General features: G+C 40.9%; 1 protein-coding gene across 1 annotated transcript in view; it reads left to right on the forward strand.

Moving 5' to 3' along the window:
• Window positions 1-20,544, forward strand: part of LOC115197791 (forkhead box protein P2-like) — a 31,269-nt gene that overhangs the window by 325 nt on the left and 10,400 nt on the right. Inside the window, exons 2-7 of the mRNA XM_029759580.1 lie at window positions 2,456-2,615; window positions 3,843-3,962; window positions 6,681-6,897; window positions 10,729-10,833; window positions 10,924-11,011; window positions 11,209-11,292. Coding sequence (XP_029615440.1) covers window positions 2,456-2,615; window positions 3,843-3,962; window positions 6,681-6,897; window positions 10,729-10,833; window positions 10,924-11,011; window positions 11,209-11,292 — 774 coding nt within the window. The remainder of the gene's footprint in view (window positions 1-2,455; window positions 2,616-3,842; window positions 3,963-6,680; window positions 6,898-10,728; window positions 10,834-10,923; window positions 11,012-11,208; window positions 11,293-20,544) is intronic.

Raw genomic sequence — 20,544 nt, forward strand, 5'->3', positions numbered from 1 at the left:
TGACCTCCCCACACTATAATTGGAAGAAGTGTAAAGTCTAACATAGCCTATTGCTAGAAAGGTAACTCGGGCTGTGACGATTATGGAATTTGGGGTAACGATTAATTGTCATGCAAATGCCCACAATTATTGTCATAATTGTCATTTTTGTTGAAAAAAGTTTTGAGCTTGTAATGCATCTTTGAAAATTTGCTAATTAGACACTCCTGTCTCAAAATCCCATGGTTTTGACTGCTTACAACTTTTGGAAATGAAGCTTCTCCTCCCAACTGTGCCACTCTGCTTGTAAAATGATTACCAACTTTACCCACTTAAGAAACTGAAATTGGGTAAACTATATCTACTTGATTATAAAGTTGAATCCACCTGTCTCCTAAACGAATCTATTAATATCAGCCCAAACACATCTTCACTAATAGCAGCTGTTTAGCTGGTTAAATCAAGGTTTACATTTTTATTTGTATTTGTATTTATTATAGGCAGCTAGTCTTCCTGGGGTCCGGCAAAATTAAGGCAGATATACAATTTTAAAAACATTACAATACATTCATAACAGATTTCACAACACACTAAGTGTGTGCCCTCTACTCCACTACCACATATCTACAACACAAAATCCATGTGTACATGTTGAGGATTTCATTCCTGTGCTGTTTGTAACTACTCTGGTTAGCAATGTGTATGTCCAACTGAAGAGATTTTGCCAAAATGCTATACACTGAGTGCACAAAACATGATGAACACCTGCTCCTTCCGTGACATAGACTAACCAGGTGAATCCAGGTGAAAGCTTGATGTCACTTGTTAAATCCACTTCAGTCAGTGTATATGATGGGGAGGAGACAGGTTAAAGACGGATTTTTAAGCCTTGAGACAATTGAGACATGGATTATGTATGTTTGCCATTCAGAGGGTGAATGGGCAATAGTAAATATTTAAGTGCATTTGAACATGGTATGATAGTAGGTGCCAGGCACACCGGTTTGTGTCAAGAACTGCAACGCTGCTGGGTTTTTCCACACTCAACAGTTTCCCTTTGTCTATCAAGAATGGTCCACCACCCAAAGGATATCCAGCCAACATGACACATCAGTGGGAAGCATTGGAGTCAACATGGGCCAGCATCCCAGTGGAACACTTTTAACACCTTGTAAAATCCATGCCCCGATGAGTGGAGGCTGATCTGAGGGCAAAAGGGGGGTGTAACTCAATATTAGGAAGGTATTCCTAATGTTTTGTACACTCAGTGTATATCCATTTTCGGAAATGTTGGTAAATGAGCTTTTATTGTTTGAAGAACTTATGAAAGAGATTGGTGTGTTTTTTAAGTATCAAATCATGGCATGGGGTTGTTCAATGAAAGATAGATTTCAAAATAATATATCACTTGGTTACATTTCAGAGACAAATGTTTTTTACAAAACACTATATATCTCCCTCACTCTCTGAGAAATACATAGTACTGCTAGGTTTTACACAGTCAAATGTAACAAATAACTACATTTGTATATGTAGTTGGGCTCCCGAGTGGCACAGCGGTCTAAGGCACTGCATCTCAGTGTTAGAGGCGTCACTACAGACACTCTGGTTTGAATCCAGGCCGGCCGTGATTGGGAGTCCGATAGGGCAGCGCACAATTGGCCGGTGTAGGTCGTCAGTGTAAATTAGAATTTGTTCTTAACTGACTTGCCTGGTTAAATAAAATACATGAATAAAGAACTGTACAAATAATACATTTGTGATGGCAACATATTTTTTTAATCGATCAATACAGCAATGAGATATGTACATAAAACATGTACATTTGACATTTTAGTAATTTAGCAGATGCTCTTATCCAGAGGGACTTACAGTTAGTGCATCAATCTTAAAATAGTTAGGTGGGACAACCACATATCACAGTCAAATATACAGTAAATGAAAATGCCATTGTAGCTAAAAAAAAAAACACATTTTATTACAAACCTAAAATATATTTTTAAAAATCTGAGCACAGTAATATTTTACACACAAATGAAGGTACCCATAAGCAATGCTATTTCTTGTTAAAAAACATACATTTAACATTTTGGAAATAAACTCAAGTCAAGAAAGCTTGCCAGCAGCCAGCATCACTTCGGGTGCTTTTTGAAAGCCTAATTCAGATACTCCAGTGAGTGCAATTAGCTCCAATGAGTGTAATTTGCTCAATATTCGGAGTTGAGAAATAAAGTTGATGTCATTAGAAATATGATATTCCCCTCTTTTATACTGTAGGTATGTAATACAAATATTTTGTATGTTGTTGCTAGTGATATTCATAATAACATTTCAATAAAATAAATCCACTTTTTATATATATATAAATATATATATATTTATTTATTTCGCGGACCCCCTGCAGTACCTCCGCAGACCCCCAGTTGAGCACCCCTGCTATACTATATGATAATATAATGTAATGTCCCTGTCCCAGGCTGTAGTCCCCACCTGCTTTAAGGAGACTACCATCATCCTAGTGCCTAAGAAAAACAAGGTGACATGCCCAAATGACTATCGCCCCACCTCGCTCACCTCGGTCATCATGAAATGCTTCGAGAGGCTGGTCATGGCCCACATCAAGGCCAGGATGCCAGGCCCACTGGACCCACTCCAATTTGCCTACCGCTCCAACAGATCCACGGAAGATGCCATTTCCATCTCTATTAATTCGCTATTGACAAGAGGAACAACTACTGCATGCTGTTCGGCATTCAACACTATTGTTTCCTCCAAGCTCGGGGCGGCAGGTAGCCTAGTGGTTAGAGCGTTGGACTAGTAACCGGAAGGTTGCAAGATCGAATCCCCGAGCTGACAAGGTAAAAATCTGTCGTTCTGCCCCTGAACAAGGCAGTTAACCCACTGTTCCTAGGCTGTCATTGAAAATAAGAATTTGTTCTTAACTGACTTGCCTAGTTAAAAAAAAAAAAAAGCCCTAGGTCTGGACATCACCCTCTGCCACTGGATCCTGGACCTCCTGAAGGGCAGACCACAGGCTGTGAGGATTGGCACTTCCTCCACACTGACTCTTAACACAGTCCTCTGTTGTACTCCCTGTTCACCCACGACTGCGAGGCTTTGCACGACACCATGGTTGTAGGCCTGATAACCAGACAAGTGAGTGAACGCAGCATCATCAAGGACCCCACACACCACTGCCACGAGATGTTCTCTCCCTTACCGTGGGGCAGATGGTATCAAAGCATGAGGTCTGATAAGAGGCTAAGAAAAAGTGTCTATATACAAGCCACCAGACTGCTGAACACACTCTGATTCTCCACACCTTAGCACACATGCACTCATTCATGCACACACCCACACAGACATATACATATACATTCATGCTGCACACACATCACAACTGCTGCTAACAGACTCTTATAATGCTCAGTTTATGCACTGCCCCCTATCCCCCCTTTCTCCAATACACATGTAAATATTGGACTATAAATGGTGCCTTCCTGTATTATACTTAAGCTAAAATGTTTATTCTATTCTACTAAGCCATTTACTTTATTATCTTTTATTATTTCTTATTGTTGTGGCATTGTCGAGAAGTAACCTACAAGTAAGTAAGTGTTGCAGTACTTGGAACTTGTCTCGCATAATCTATCAAAGTAAAATGTTATAGTTATTTTGTGTGTGTTTCTATGGTGATGGACAATGTAGCCAAGATACGGTGTCCATATTAGGACAGCCTCAGAGTAACAATGAGTTCAGAGTCACTCGGACAACAGCACCTGCTCCAAACTCCAAGTGACACTGACACAACTTCTATGGATGTTTGAATATGAACACTGTAAACATAGACACTGAACCCTTAGCATGTCTCACTCACTCTCTCACTCAGCTCTCTAGGCAGCAGCTAGTGTTCCAGCAGCTCCTCCAGCAGGAGCTGTTCAAAGTGCAGAGACCAGGCCTGGCCTCCCACACCTTGTTTCCAGGTAAATCCTCTCTACTGTAGCTAACTCCTTGGTTTACTTAGTGCAGGGGTTCCCCAAACCTTTTTGGTCCATGACCATATCTTGATATTTAAGAAACAATTGCGACCACACCAAAACATTTTCATGAAATCAACAGCCAATGTTTACTTTTTTATTTGGGGCTATGACAGTCTATAAGAAATCAGTCTGACAGTACTTTCAATCTGAAGAAAGTATGGTTTGAAGGGTAACGTTTTACTTTGACCTCATAGCCATAACGCATTCAATACACATCTATAAGCATTTTATTAACTTGTTATAACAGGTCCCAACTGCATTATTAAAGGTTCATGAAATATTTCCATAGCATATCTATTGCGCATTCATGTCATGCTATGCAAGAGCTCATATTTAGGTATCTTGATGCATGTAGTGTCATCCTTATGGCTGTTCTCAAAAGTGTGTTTTTTATATTATGTTGATATATATAGCCTGTACCAGCCCCATTTCCCCCACTGGCCAGTTTACTACTACTACTACTACTACTACTACTACTACTACTACTACTACTACTACTACTACTACTACTACTACTACTACTCAAAGTCAATTGTGGATGAAGATCCCCACAAGGTTACATCTTCAGGACAAATTTTACAGATCAAATCACATAGTTAAGGATCATATCAAAACTCTTTCGTAAGTCATTACCAGCCCTCCTCCACATCAGAAATTAGATGGTCATACTAGTCTAAAGTAAAATCTATTTTCCCATTCATAAAGCATTTATAAACATTACTCACTTATCGAAAAGAATATGGACACAACACAGAATGTTAATAAAATATTAACTTTTCCTTACAATTTTCCAGATGTAACATAGGTAATGCTGAGGACTTCGCCGAAGACTCCTAACTACTATTGACATTTTTTGGTTTTATTTCCTTACAGCTAGCTAAGCCCCTGGCACAATGTCAACACTTTTTCTAACTCTGCCAATAAATGTTACAAAATGTAATAAAACTCATGAGGCATTTAGTTAATGTTATTTCACTATCTCCATTGTACATTTGCACATTGTGAACATTTTTAAAACAGGATAAATTAAGGAACTGGTATGGTAGAAACACACTTTTGAGAACAGCAATTATGATGACACTACACTATCATTGAAATAATGCAGCTATAAGGATACCTAAATATGAGGTCTTTCATAGCATGACATGAATGCACTATGCTATGGATATATTTCATTAACCTGTCTGGGAACGTGGGATGCTTGCGTCCCACCCTTGTCAACAGCCAGTGGAATCGCGTCGCGCGAAATACAAATACCTCACAAATGCTATAACTTCAATTTCTCAAACATATGACTATTTTACGCCATTTTATAGATACACCTCTCCTGAATTGAACCACGTTGTCCGATTTCAGAAAAGGCTTTACAGCAAAAGCAAAACATTAGATTATGTTAGGAGAGTACCCTGCCAAAAAAAATCACACTGCCATTTTCAAAGCAACTAGCATGCATCACAAATACCCAAAACACAGCTAAATGCAGCACTAACCTTTGACAATCTTCATCAGATGACACTCCTAGGACATCATGTTACACAATACATGCATTTTTTGTTCGATAAAGTTCATATTTATATATAAAAACAGCATTTTACATCGGCGCGTGACGTTCAGAAAATATTTTCCCTCAAATGCTTCCGGTGAATCAGCGCTACAATTTACAAAATTACTATTCGAAAACATTGTTAAAATGTAATATTGTCATTCAAAGAATTAAAGATTAACATCTCGTGAATGCAACCACATTGCCAGATTTAAAAATAACTTTACTGGGAAATCACACTTTGCAATAAACAACGTGGTATGCTCAGAAAAATAGGCTAGGCGATACATGTTAGCGCCATCTTGGAACCATCTAAAATCAAATATACTATTGTAAATATTCCCTTACCTTTGATTATCTTCATCAGAAGGAACTTCCAGGAATCCCAGGTCCACATCAAATGTAGTTTTGTTCCAAAAAGTTAATAATTTATGTCCCAATAGTTCCTTCTTGTTAGCGCATTCCGAAGGCTACTCATAATGTACTGAAGCGCGCGGGACTTGTCGTCACGAATGTGCAAAAAATATATATTTACGTTCGTTCAAACATGTCAAACGTTGTATAACATAAATCTTTAGGGCCTTTTTCAACCAGAGCTTCAATAATATTCAAGGTGGACGATTGCATTGTCTTACTAAACGTTTCGGAACAAAAGGGTTCCCATGGGCGCCCGCGTCATAGTAGTAATGGCCCTCCCCCTGTGATCAACTTCCCAAGCCTCTTTTTGGGTCAGTTTCTACCATAGAAGACTCAAACCACTTTGTAAAGACTGTTGACATCTAGTGAAAGCCGTAGGAAGTGCTAAATGATTAATAAGTCCCTGTGTGTTTCAATGGCAAAGGCTTGAAAGTGATTCCACACATCAGATTTCCACTTCCTGTTAGGATTTGTCTCAGGGTTTTGACTGCTTTTTTTCCAGTTACTTTCGCAGCCCCGTTTTCAAATCAGGCGACCCAACATATTCTCATCAAGCATACTCTTATATCTGCCCTTACTTTCACTGCTCAGAAAGACTCAAGTAAAACTATACCCCTACCTACACATACTCTCTCCTTGAAGCTATAACCTTTAACCCATGTTGCAAGGTAATATTGTACATGTATGTCTATGTGTTTCAGCTGGCTTGAGTACTATTGAGCTCCAGCAGATATGGAAGGAGCTAACCAACACCACAATGGAAGATAAAAGCACAAAGGCTAGCTGTCCAGACCGTGTCATCACCACCACCAGCACTCCGTCCCCTACTGAACCCGTAACTACAGCCAAAGCATCAATGTCAAACACCCACAACTTCCCTACCAACGGCCAATCTCTTAGTTCCAGCCCAAGAGAAGGGTAAAGCCTTCTCCATAACACTTTACAATAAAGGTATATGGATTAGAATCCTTGGGGCACATGTGTCAAGCACATGGCCAGCTGGCCGAATCAGGCCCATTACACATTTCTCTCCGGCCTGCGCAATTATATGGGTTGTCAATTAATTTTGGTCATTTTCCATACAGCCCGCAATACTTAATACTTTAAATCCCAGCAAGCACTGCCAATGTGCTGCATGCCAAATGGCAGTGCATTGCCACACACACCATCCAGAGCACTGTATCATATCATCACTAATGGCACTGACGAAATCTTCTACCAGACCGAAGTTTAAAGGTGTTGTAGGGTAAGTGTCCATGCCAAGTTTCGGTTCCAACGGTAGCCTACAGAAAATATAATCTTGGTTGTCAAAAAGTTAGAAGATACAGTAAAGGATTCACACGCGGGTATAAATGACTATACTACTAAAGGACAATAGGACACCCAAGTGAGTGTAAATGAGTCAACAGTTGAGTCATTTACTTTAACATTACAGCCTGATGGGCTCACATCTGTGAATTCAACATCAATTGTGCTGCATTCACGTGTCCTGTTTACATCGCGCAGTGGCGGAAAAGTGTACAGACACATGCCACAGTCCTAGCTAGGCTACTAAAATGTTGCACTCCGGCTTTGGTTTTTAAAGCATGACAATGAATAACCAAAAAACGAAACCTGCAACAAAACACCATGCAACGGAAAAACATGTAGGCTTATTACAGCAACATTTGAGCAGTAACCTAGGCTGGCTAGTCAACTACAAGACATTTTGAGTGCACCATACAGAAATGCTGCATTCAACCACACCAGTGATCCATGCAGTGCAATTTTTATTTATTTTTAAATGTTACACCAACCTAGCAACATTTTTGTTATTTGGAATTATTAAATACTTTTTGACTAGGGTCGCAGCATATTATGCAAGTATAGCAGCAAAGGCAGGACAAATAGTATTGATATTCTTTTGTTAAAACACACTGCTCAAAAAAATAAAGGGAACACTTAAACAACACATCCTAGATCTGAATGAAAGAAATAATCTTATTAAATACTTTTTTCTTTACATAGTTGAATGTGCTGACAACAAAATCACACACAAATAATCAATGGAAATCCAATTTATCAACCCATGGAGGTCTGGATTTGGAGTCACACTCCAAATTAAAGTGGAAAACCACACTACAGGCTGATCTAACTTTGATGTAATGTCCTTAAAACAAGTCAAAATTAGGCTCAGTAGTGTGTGTGGCCTCCACGTGCCTGTATGACCTCCCTACAATGCCTGGGCATGCTCCTGATGAGGTGGCAGATGGTCTCCTGAGGGATCTCCTCCCAGACCTGGACTAAAGCATCCGCCAACTCCTGGACAGTCTGTGGTGCAACGTGGTGTTGGTGGATGGAGCGAGATATGATGTCCCAGATGTGCTCAAATGGATTCAGGTCTGGAGAATGGGCGGGCCAGTCCATAGCATCAATGCCTTCCTCTTGCAGGAACTGCTGACACACTCCAGCCACATGAGGTCTAGCATTGTCTTGCATTAGGAGGAACTCAGGGCCAACCGCACCAGCATATTGTCTCACAAGGGGTCTGAGGATCTCATCTCGGTATCTAATGGCAGTCAGGCTCCCTCTGGCGAGCACATGGAGGGCTGCGCAGCCCCCCAAAGAAATGCCACCCCACACCATGACTGGCCCACCGCCAAACCGGTCATGCTGGAGGATGTTGCAGGCAGCAGAACGTTCTCCACGGCGTCTCCAGACTCTGTCACGTCTGTCACGTGCTCAGTGTGAACCTGCTTTCATCTGTGAAGAGCACAGGGTGCCAGTGGCGAATTTGCCAATCTTGGTGTTCTCTGGCAAATGCCAAACGTCCTGCACGGTGTTGGGCTGTAAGCACAACCCCCACCTGTGGACGTCGGGCCCTCATACCACCCTCATGGAGTCTGTTTCTGACCGTTTGAGCAGACACATGCACATTTGTGGCCTGCTGGAGGTCATTTTGCAGGGCTCTGGCAGTGCTCCTCCTGCTCCTCCTTGCACAAAGGCAGAGGTAGCGGTCCTGCTGCTGGGTTGTTGCCCTCCTACGGCCTCCTCCACGTCTCCTGATGTACTGGCCTGTCTCCTGGTAGCGCCTCCATGCTCTGGACACTACGCTGACAGACACAGCAAACCTTCTTGCCACAGATCGTATTGATGTGCCATCCTGGATGAGCTGCACTACCTGAGCCACTTGTGTGGGTTGTAGACTCCGTTTCATGCTACCACTAGAGTGAAAGCACCGCCAGCATTCAAAAGTGACCAAAACATCAGCCAGGAAGCATAGGAACTGAGAAGTGGTCTGTGGTCTCCACCTGCAGAACCACTCCTTTATTGGGGGTGTCTTGCTTATTGCCTATAATTTCCACCTGTTGTCTATTCCATTTGCACAGCAGCATGTGAAATTTATTGTCAATTAGTGTTGCTTCCTAAGTGGACAGTTTGATTTCACAGAAGTGTGATTGACTTGGAGTTACATTGTGTTGATTAAGTGTTCCCTTAATTTTTTTGAGCAGTATATGTTAAATGTCAGAAGGTGGGTGTAGCTGGTGCATGAAGTCAGGCGCAGGAGAGCAGATATGAGTGAACAATGCACTTTACTTGAGAAAACAGCACAAAGTAACAATACCAATGTGCGAACAATAACGGTTGCCACAAAACACGGGTGAAAACAGCACCCGGAAAAAAACAGCCGGAAACGTACTGACCTTAACAATAAACAATCACACACAAAGACATGGGGGAAACAGAGGGTTAAATACATGACCAGTATTTGGGAAATGAAAACCAGGTGTGGGGGAAACAAAGACAAAACCAATGGAAAATGAAAAGTAGATCGGCAATGGCTAGAAGACCGGTGATGGCTAGAAGACCGGCGAAGTCGGCCGCCGAGCGCCGCCCGAAAAAGGAGAGGAACCGACTTCGGCGGAAGTCGTGACATTAAAATTGTAATATGTTAAAAATGCTTTATACAACGGGTGGGTCTAATCCTGAATGCTGATTGGTTAAAAGCACATTCCAGCCGATGTCTATTCCACAAGATACCAACGGCTAAATCTATGACGTTAAAATGCCTATTTACTATGTTCCATCTGACTGTGCAATCCACTGTCTCAATTAATAAACTTGATCTCTACTATAAAAAGCATCTAGACATTATCTCACATTTCTTTTAGACTAATATCTAATTCATCTTCATCCTATATACATAAGTGGACATTATAAAGGGCCATGTTTTTTTTAAAATAAAACAATGGCCAGTTTGGGTAGCAGTTGTATGCAATAATAAAAAATAAATACATGTCTGGCACACAAATTCATTGTATTTTTTCAATATGGCCCTTGCGCTGATTTGATTTTGACACCCCTGCCATTGGGTAAAGTGGTACCACTTTCTCTGTGCAGCCTACAGAAAAAATACATTTATAACGGTCTGTTTGTAAACATCAATTAAGCTGTTAGCCACAGACAGCTTCACTTCCCCAAGTCGTTTGTTCTCAATTTTAGTAAGAGTCCCACTGGGACAACTTATTTTGTTTGTTTGTTGTTTTGCTTTAGGTTTTTTGATCAGCAAAATCTGTAGTAAAGTTTATAGTAAAGCACTGTAGCGGCTTGTTCAAAATCAGAAACAAGGTGCTTTTAATTTTTATTTAACCCCTCTCTCTTTGTTCCTCAGACTGTAAAATAACAAATGTATTTTTTTATGTATTTTTTTTAATGATGCTGATGCTCTTCTCTATGTGTAACCCTTAGACCTTCCTCCTCTACCTGCAGCTTGCTGAATGTGGATCAAACAATCACACACTCACTCTATGGATATGGTGTGTGTATTTGGCCAGGCTGTGAGACTGTTTGTGAAAACATCAGCCAGTTTATCAAGTAAGTTTTCCTATGGAGAGTGTATGTATAGTGTATAAAGCGGTTTCTGCGTGTGTGTATCACCCTAGTAACTCATGTGAGCGTTCTCAGGCACCTAAGTATTGAGCACATTCTGGATGAAAGGAGCACAGCCCAGTGCAGAGTCCAGATGCAAGTGGTGCAGCAGTTAGACCTCCAGGTGAGTGTGTGTGTGTGTGTGTGTGTGTGTGTGTGTGTGTGTGTGTGTGTGAGACTGTTGTGACGGCGTACCTCTGCTCAAACTACTTTGGGGTTTCTTCACCTCTTCTTGCTCCCTCCATCCCGTGGTACCTCTCTCTCTTTCCTCCCCCTCTCTCTCTCTCTCTCCTCTTCTTGCACTCTCTCCTCCTCTATCAGCTCTCTAAAGAACGGGAGCGTCTCCAAGCTATGATGGCCCACTTACACCTGCCACCTTTGGAACCACAGTCCCCTTCCAAACCTGTAAGTATACCGACCGACCACACCTATAGTGTCTCACAGAAAATGCCCTATTCAGTCAACATGTATAACGCGCTGTGAAGAATGATGAGTTGTGAACAACAGATTCTAAATTGTATGGTTCTTTAGAGATAATGCCATACCATAAAAATTCCATCATAAATCCAAGTGTAGGTGTAGGTGACACTACACATTAGCATGAGCAGGCAAATTATATTTCTGGAGTCCTTTGGTATATTGCTCTAGCTATTGTATGCGTCCCAAATAAAATAAAATCACATTTTATTGGTCACATGGTTAACAGACATTAATGCGAGTGTAGCGAAATGCTTGTGCTTCTAGTTCCGACCATGCAGTAATATCTAACAAGTAATCTAACAATTTCACAACAACTACCTTACACACAGTGTAAAGGAATGAATAAGAATATGTACATATAAATATATGGATGATGGATGGCCGAACGGCATAGGCAAGATGCAGTAGATGGTATAGAGTACAGTATATACATATGAGATGAGTAATGTAGGGTATCTAAACATTATATAAAGTGGCAATGTTTAAAGTGACTAGTGATACATTTATTACATCCAATTTTTTATTATTAAAGTGGCTAGAGATTTGAATCAGTATGTTGGCAGCAGCCACTCAATGTTAGTGATGGCTGTTTAACAGTCTGATGGCCTTGAGATAGAAGCTGTTTTTCTGTCTCTCGGTCCCAGCTTTGATGCACCTGTACTGACCTCGCCTTCTGGATGATAGTGGGGTGAACAGGCAGTGGCTCGGGTGGTTGTTGTCCTTGATGATCTTTTTGGCCTTCCTGTGACATCGGGTGGTGTAGGTGTCCTGGAGGGCAGGTAGTTTGCCCCCGGTGATGCGTTGTGCAGACCTCACTACCCTCTGGAGAGCCTTGCGGTTGTGGGCGGAGCAGTTGCGGTACCAGGCGGGGATACAGCCCGACAGGATGCTCTCGATTGTGCATCTGTAAAAGTTTGTGAGTGTTTTTGGTGACAAGCCAAATTTCTTCAGCTTCCTGAAGTTGAAGAGGCACTGTTGCGCCTTCTTCACCACGCTGTCTGTGTGGGTGGACCATTTCAGTTTGTTCGTGTTGTGTTCGCCGAGGAACTTAAAACTTTCCACCTTCTCCATTACTGTCCCGTCGATGTGGATAGGGGGGTGCTCCCTCTGCTGTTTCCTGAAGTCCACGATCATCTCCTTTGTTTTCTTGACGTTGAGTGTGAGGTTATTTTCCTGACACCACACCACACATTAAGAACACCTGCTCTTTCCATGACATAGACTGACCAGACCACGCTCAACAGTTTCCAGGGTGTATCAAGAATGGTCCACCACCCAAAGCACATCCAACCAACTTGACACCTGTGGGAAGCATTGGAGTCAACATGGGCCAGCTGCTCTGTGGAATGCTATTGACATCTTGTAGAGTCCATGCCCCAACAAATTGAGGCTGTTCTGAGGGCAAAAGTGAGTGCAACTCAATAATAGGAAGGTGTTCCTAATATTTTGTTCACTCAATTGATATGAGTCCAGATCTATAATAAGTGAGGTTATATCTGATTTTAAAAGGTGCAGCATGGGATGAAAGCACCAATAGTTCTGACCCTTTGGCCTGGTGTGAATGAGGGAAACCGTTATATTCCTTGTGAATCTCTCAGCAGCCTACAAGGGGAGTCAGACTTTTCTTATCAGGTTCGCTGGGCATAGAAAACACTAACAGAAGCTATTGTAAAGATATGATGTGTAAGCAATTGTTGAGCAAAAGGTGCTTGTGTGTGTGTGTATGAAAATCTAAGGTGACTTTTGACCTCTCCCAACCCCATCAAGAATGTTTTCAAATGGACTCAATAGGTTACCCACATTCAATTGGTATTGCTTTTTCATGAGATTACTGTCCTTCATTACATTTCTTTATTATGGGTTCACAGCGAAGGTAGAGGCCATGAGTAACTTGGTCAAAAATAATGTCACCGATTGGCCTATAGCTGGTGTAGTTATAAGCAGTCTCACTTAAACCCTCATATCCGCTGCCCCATTTGACCTAGAGACTTGAAACGTTGTATGTCGGCGTCTTTACTCATGCTGAACCAATTTTCCCATAAGGTGCAAGAGGATAGATTTTCCTCCATATTGGAAATTTTGGAAAACCTTTTTCATGAACCATATTTTCATGAACCATTAGTTCAATTAACACAGGTATGTAGGCCCATGGTAGATCTCTTAACTTAGTTTGAGAAAATATAAGGGATTGGTTCAGAGATGGCTGTTATTGATATATCAGGAAATTTGATTTTACATGTCAAGTTAAATCCTTTGTAAATCCAATCCATAATGGTCTATCAACTTGAAACTTTTTACGGTAATCAAAGACATGATGAACGATGTTAAGTTTGGGATTGATATCATACAAAATAAGGAAACTAAAAAAGTGCTCCTTTGAAAATAACATTGATGCATTCAAAGATGTCGACACTATACCAGAAGATGCACATATGCTAATACATCTTCTCATGAGCCATAGGACGAAATGATACCAAATTTGAAATGTAAGCCCATCAGTGGAGGCTCCTCAGATGAGGAAGGGGAGGACCATCCTCAGTGAATTTATTTATAAATGGTAAAAATTTAAAAAGTTAAACTTTTTAGATAAAACTATACTAAATACACTGCTCAAAAAAATAAAGGGAACACTTAAACAACACAATGTAACTCCAAGTCAATCACACTTCTGTGAAATCAAACTGTCCACTTACGAAGCAACACTGATTGACAATAAATTTCACATGCTGTTCTGCAAATGGAATAGACAACAGGTGGGAATTATAGGCAATTAGCAAGACACCCCCAATAAAGGAGTGGTTCTGCAGGTGGTGACCACAGACCACTTCTCAGTTCCTATGCTTCCTGGCTGATGTTTTGGTCACTTTTGAATGCTGGCAGTGCTTTCACTCTAGTGGTAGCATGAGACGGAGTCTACAACCCACACAAGTGGCTCAGGTAGTGCAGCTCATCCAGGATGGCACATCAATGCGAGCTGTGGCAAGAAGGTTTGCTGTGTCTGTCAGCGTAGTGTCCAGAGCCTGGAGGCGCTACCAGGAGACAGGCCAGTACATCAGGAGACGTGGAGGAGGCCGTAGGAGGGCAACAACCTAGCAGCAGGACCGCTACCTCCGCCTTTGTGCAAGGAGGAGCAGGAGAAGCACTGCCAGAGCCCTGCAAAATGACCTCCAGCAGGCCACAAATGTGCATGTGTCTGCTCAAACGGTCAGAAACAGACTCCATGAGGGTGGTATGAGGGCCCGACGTCCACAGGTGGGGGTTGTGCTTACAGCCCAACACCGTGCAGGACGTTTGGCATTTGCCAGAGAACACCAAGATTGGCAAATTCGCCACTGGCACCCTGTGCGCTTCACAGTGCTCTTCTTCAGAGCTCTTGCAGCATGAACTGACATGTTGTCCACCCAATCAAAGGATCAGATAACGAATCTAGTACTGAAATCATAAGCTACAGCTAGCTAGCACTGCAGTGCGTAAAATGTGCTGAGTAGTTGTCTCGAAGAGAGAAAAATACAATAGTTAAACAATTTTGAACAAATTAATTTCTTCCAAAATTATGGAGAATCAATAGAGAGTGCGTCATTTTTTCCCCATTTCACTTACTTAGCTAACAAATGCAGCTAGCTAGTTCAGCCTACTCAAACACCCTACTCAAACAGAGGGATGCTATGTTAGCTAGCTGGCTATGACAATCCAACACAACACTGGAACTCTTCACATCAAGGTAAGCTTTTGGTTTTACACATTTATTGCCAACTGCTAAACAGCTTAGTGACTATACACTGCAATGTTAATGCATGTTTGTAGCGGGTTTACTTTGAAGTTAATTTAGCTAAAATGGTGACAACTACAGTGCATTCAGAAAGTATTCAGACCCCTTGACTTTTTCAACAACAAAAAATTACGTTACAGCCTCACTCTAAAATGTATTAAATTGTTTCCCCCCCTCATCAATCTACACACAACACTCCTTAATGACAAACAAAAACAGGATTTTAAAAATGTTTGCAAATGTATTACAAATAATAAACTGAAATATCACATTTACATAAGTATTCAGACCCTTTACTCAGTACTTTGTTGAAGCACCTTCGGCAGCGATTACAGCCTCGAGTCTCTTGGGTATGAAGCTACAAGCTTGGCACACCTGTATTTGGGGAGTTTCTCCCATTCTTCTCTCTTCTCAAACTCTGTCAGGTTGGATGGGGAGTGTCACTGCACAGCTATTTTCAGGTTTCTCCAGAGATGTTCGATCGGGTTCAAGTCCGGGCTCTGGCTGGGCCTCTCAAGGTCTTTCAGAGACTTGTCCCGAAGCCACTTCGGCATTGTCTTGGCTGGGTGCTTAGGGTCATTGTCCTCTTGGAAGGTGAACCTTTGCTCGAATCTGAGGTCCTGAGCGCTCTGGAGCAGGTTTTCATCAAGGATGTCTCTACTTTGCTCCATTCATATTTCACTTGAGCCTGACTAGTCTTCTAGTCCCTGCTGCTGAAAAACATGATACTGCCACCAGTGCTTCACTGTAGAGATGGTGCCAGGTTTCCTCCAGACATGACACTGGGCAGTCAGGCCAAAGAGTGCAATCTTGGTTTCATCAGGCCAGAGAATCCTGTTTCTCATGGTCTAAGGGTCCTTTAGGTGCCTTTAGGAAAACTCCAAGCAGGCTGTCATGTGCCTTTTACTGAGGAGTGTCTTCCATCTCTCCACTCTACCATAAGGCCTGATTGGTAGAGTGTTGCAGAGATAGTTGTCCTTCTAGATGGTTATCCCATCTCCACAGAGGAACTCTGGAGCTCTGTCAGAGTGACCATCAGGGTCTTGGTCACCTCCCTGACCTTCTCCCGATTGCTCAGCTCTAGGAAGAGTCTTGGTGGTTCCAAACTTCTTTCATTTAAGAATGACGGAGGCCACTGTGTTCTTGGGCACCTTCAATGCTGCAGAATGTTTTTGGTACCCTTCCCCAGATCTGTGCCTTGACACAATCCTGTCTCAGAGCTCTACGGGCAATTCCTTTGACCTCATGGCTTGGATTTTGCTCTGACATACACTGTTAGATGTGGGACCTTATATAGACAGGTGTGTTCCTTTATCACAGCTGGACTCCAATCAAGTTGTAGAAACATCTCAAGGATGATCAAAGGAAACAGGATGTACCTGAGCTCAATTTCGTGTCTCAGAGCAAAGGGTCTGAATACTTATGCAAATAAGGTATTTATTTTTTCTATACATTTCCAAAATGTCAAAAAAACTGTTTTCACTTTCATTATGGGGATTGTGTGTAGTTGGATGGGATTTTTTTTAAATCCATTATAGAAAAAGGCTGTAACCTATCACAATGTGGAAAAAGTCAAGGGGTCTGATTAATTCCTGAATGCACTGTATGTAGGTTGTGTGTAGCGGTTATGATATGGTTTGGCTTGTAAAGGTTTTTTGCCTAGTCACATGCAGCTGATGTGTTGAAGTCCACAAACAAAGGGGAGAGCGCATAGACGCAAGAAGGAATACAACGTTTCTGCTATGAAAGTGAACTGTGTTTACAGATGACCAGTGGTGTATTTATTCTGCTGATTCTGGTGAAAAACATTTCTTAAATGGATGCAAACGGAACGAAGCGGAGAATTTCCCTTTGTCCAATAAACACTCTCGTTTGCAACTGTTGGACTAACGATTACACCCAAGATCAGCTAGATGCAGACAAGAGTGTGCAAGGCAGTATTGAGTCACTATTGTCTGTCCATGTGTCATTGTCTGTCACCTCAGATTTTTATTACATTTACATTACATTTACATTTAAGTCATTTAGCAGACGCTCTTATCCAGAGCGACTTACAAATTGGTGCATTCACCTTATGATATCCAGTGGAACAACCACTTTACAATAGTGCATCTAAATCTTTTAAGGGGGGGAGGTTAGAAGGATTACTTCATCCTATCCCAGGTATTCCTTCCTTACTCTGCTGACATAATCTAATGTTTTGCTTTCACTGTAAAGCCTTTTTGAAATCGGACTGTGTGGTTAGATAAAGGAGAGTCTTGTCTTTAAAATGGTGTAAAGTAGTCATATGTTTGAAAAATTGAAGTTTTCAGATTTTTGTGGAATTTGTATTTCGCGCCACGCCCATCATTGGATATTGGAGCAGGTGTTCCGCTAGCGGAACGTCTAGATGTAAGATATAACTGCACTGTCCACTTTATAGTAGCTATTACTGTGAAAAAAATGCCATGCTATTGTTTGAGGAGAGCTCCTAACAACAAAACACTTTTTTCACCACGATAGGTTTGATAAATTCACCTCTGAAGGTGAAATGTGGACTAACATTCTGAAATCTTGCTCTGAATTATCATCCAAAGGGTCCCAGAGATAACATGAAGTGTCGTTTTAGATAAAAATTCTTTTTCATATCCTAAAAAGGTCCATATAGCATGCACAATCGATTTTGTATTTCTACTCGTTCAATTTGCAAAGAAAGGAATCTGTGAAAATCTAACCCTAAACGTTGTTTCAATGAATCAAATCACGTTCGTATTTATTCGTTAGAGATCCTAGAACGTAACCAGACTTCACTATATCAGTAGGGGTGTAGTATTTCATATAGGATACCACATTTGGTCAGAGAGTGACGCCTTCATGGCACGCCGATGACGCGAGCGGTCTACACTTAATCGACTGTAACTTTGTCAAATAAGCAGCAATCGGGGTCAAACAAAGCTAGCTAGATAGCCAATGAGCTGGGTTTTACGGGAGTATCTGGAAACCTTGTATCTGTTCTAAAATGTACCTGCTAACCTTGTGCGACATCAAGCCTTTTCCTTTTGGACAAAAATTATAAGAATATGGACAGTTATGAAAACTGGTTGTTTTGCTAATGTTGAACTTATAATATGGCTACTAATACTGGAAAAGCTAAATCAAAGTCCAAGTATACAGATTTGATGATATTCTTGCAGAAAAATGTAATGCGAATGTTAATGTCTCCTTCACGATTTGCCTAAATGTACCTGGGTGACTTCACACTAAATGTCATGTACTGTAGTTTGCTCATACTTCAAGTTATCCATCTGAAACTTTGCGCATACACTGCTGCCATCTTGTGGACACCATCGGAACAACCCGAGTGATGGCTAGATGTGGGACCTTTCTGTTGCATTTCAAAGATGGTGGTAGAGAAAAAAACAATTGTTTTTTATTTGCATTTTCTTCTACCAGATCTATTGTGTTGCATTCTCTTATATTCAATTCACATTTCCACAAACTCAAAGTGTTTCCTTTGAAATGGTACCAAGAATATGCATATCCTTGCTTCAGTGCCTGAGCTACAGGCAGTTAGATTTGGGTATGTCATTTTAGGTGAAAATTGAAAAAAAGGGGGTTATCCCTAAGAAATTGTAACTTGGTTTGCTAAGTGATTGGTCAAAAGATGGCTGACAGATTTTACGTGTCCATTTTAAACACTGTAAATCCACTCCACATAGGCCTATCAACTTTAAACATGTCATCGCTATCATGGACGTCCCTAAGATGAACCATACTGAATTTGGTATTGATGTCTTAAAAAACAAGGAAACTATTAACCTAACATTGCAGGCGTAAAAGAAAACGCCTGAAACTAGATCCTCTAAATACTGATCTTGATGAGAAGGACAAAAATCACAAGCTCTCTTACCATTTCCCCTGAAAACCAAAACATTTGCTTGTTGGAGATTCGGCAGAGGCTAGGATACTATTAACAACTTATTCTTCGCATATGTAATGCTAACGCTCAAAATCATCTGCAATCACCTTCTCCTCCTGAACCTAACATCAGATTCGCTACAGATTTTATATTTAGATTCAGTACATCAGCCTTTAATGGTTTTGTGAAGAAATAGTTGCTGTATTAAAATATGGCCACACTCATTCCAGGGTTCTTCTTTATTTTTACAATTTTCTACATTGTAGAATAATAGTGAAGACATCAAAACTATTAAATAACATACTGAAACATGTAGTAACCAAAAAAGTGTTAAACAAATCTAAATATATTTTAGATTTGAGATTCTTCAAAGTAGCCACCCTTTGCCTTGATGACAGCTTTGCACACTCTTGGCATTCTCTCAACCAGCTTCATCAGGTCGTTACCCTGGAATGCATTTCAATTAACAGGTGTGCCTTGTTAAAAGTTAATTTGTGGAAGGCAAAGGGTGGCAACTTTGAAGAATTTAAAGTATAATATATCTTTTGATTTGTTTAATCTTACATCTAGACATTCCGCTAGCGGAACACCTGCTCCAATATCCAATGATAGGCGTGGCGCGAATTACAAATTCCTAAAAAAAAAAAACTAACATTTTTCAAACATATGACTATTTTACACCATTTTAAAGACAAGACTCTCCTTTATCTAACCGCACTGTCCGATTTCAAAAAGGCTTTACATCGAAAGCAAAACATTAGATTATGTCAGCAGAGTACCCAGCCAGAAATAATCAGACACCCATTTTTCAAGCTAGCATATAATGTCACAAAAAACAAAACCACAGCTAAATGCAGCACTAACCTTTGATGATCTTCATCAGATGACACTCCTAGGACATTATGTTATACAATACATGCATGTTTTGTTCAATCAAGTTCATATTTATATCAAAAACCAGCTTTTACATTAGCATGTGACGTTCAGAACTAGCATTCCCACCGAACACTTCCGGTGAATTTACTAAATTACTCACGATAAACGTTCACAAAAAACATAACAATTATTTTAAGAATTATAGATACAGAACTCCTTTGTGCAATCGAGGTGTCCGATTTTAAAATAGCTTTTCGGTGAAAGCACATTTTGCAATATTCTGAGTAGATAGCCCAGCCATCACGGCTAGCTATTTTGACACCCACCAAGTTTGACCCTCACCAAACTCCGATTTACTATTAGAAAAGTTTGATTACCTTTGGTGTTCTTCGTCAGAATGCACTCCCAGGACTGCTACTTCAATAATAAATGTTGGTTTGGTTAAAAATAATCCATAGTTATATCCAAATAGCGGCGTTTTGTTCGTGCGTTCAAGACACTATCCAAGGGTGACGAAGGGTTACGCGCCCGACGTGTTTCGTGACCAAAAAATTCTAAATATTCCATTACCGTACTTCGAAGCATGTCAACCGCTGTTTAAAATCAATTTTTATGCCATTTTTCTCATAAAAAA

This window comes from Salmo trutta, chromosome 7, assembly GCF_901001165.1.
Source record: "Salmo trutta chromosome 7, fSalTru1.1, whole genome shotgun sequence".
Lineage (NCBI taxonomy): Eukaryota > Metazoa > Chordata > Actinopteri > Salmoniformes > Salmonidae > Salmo > Salmo trutta.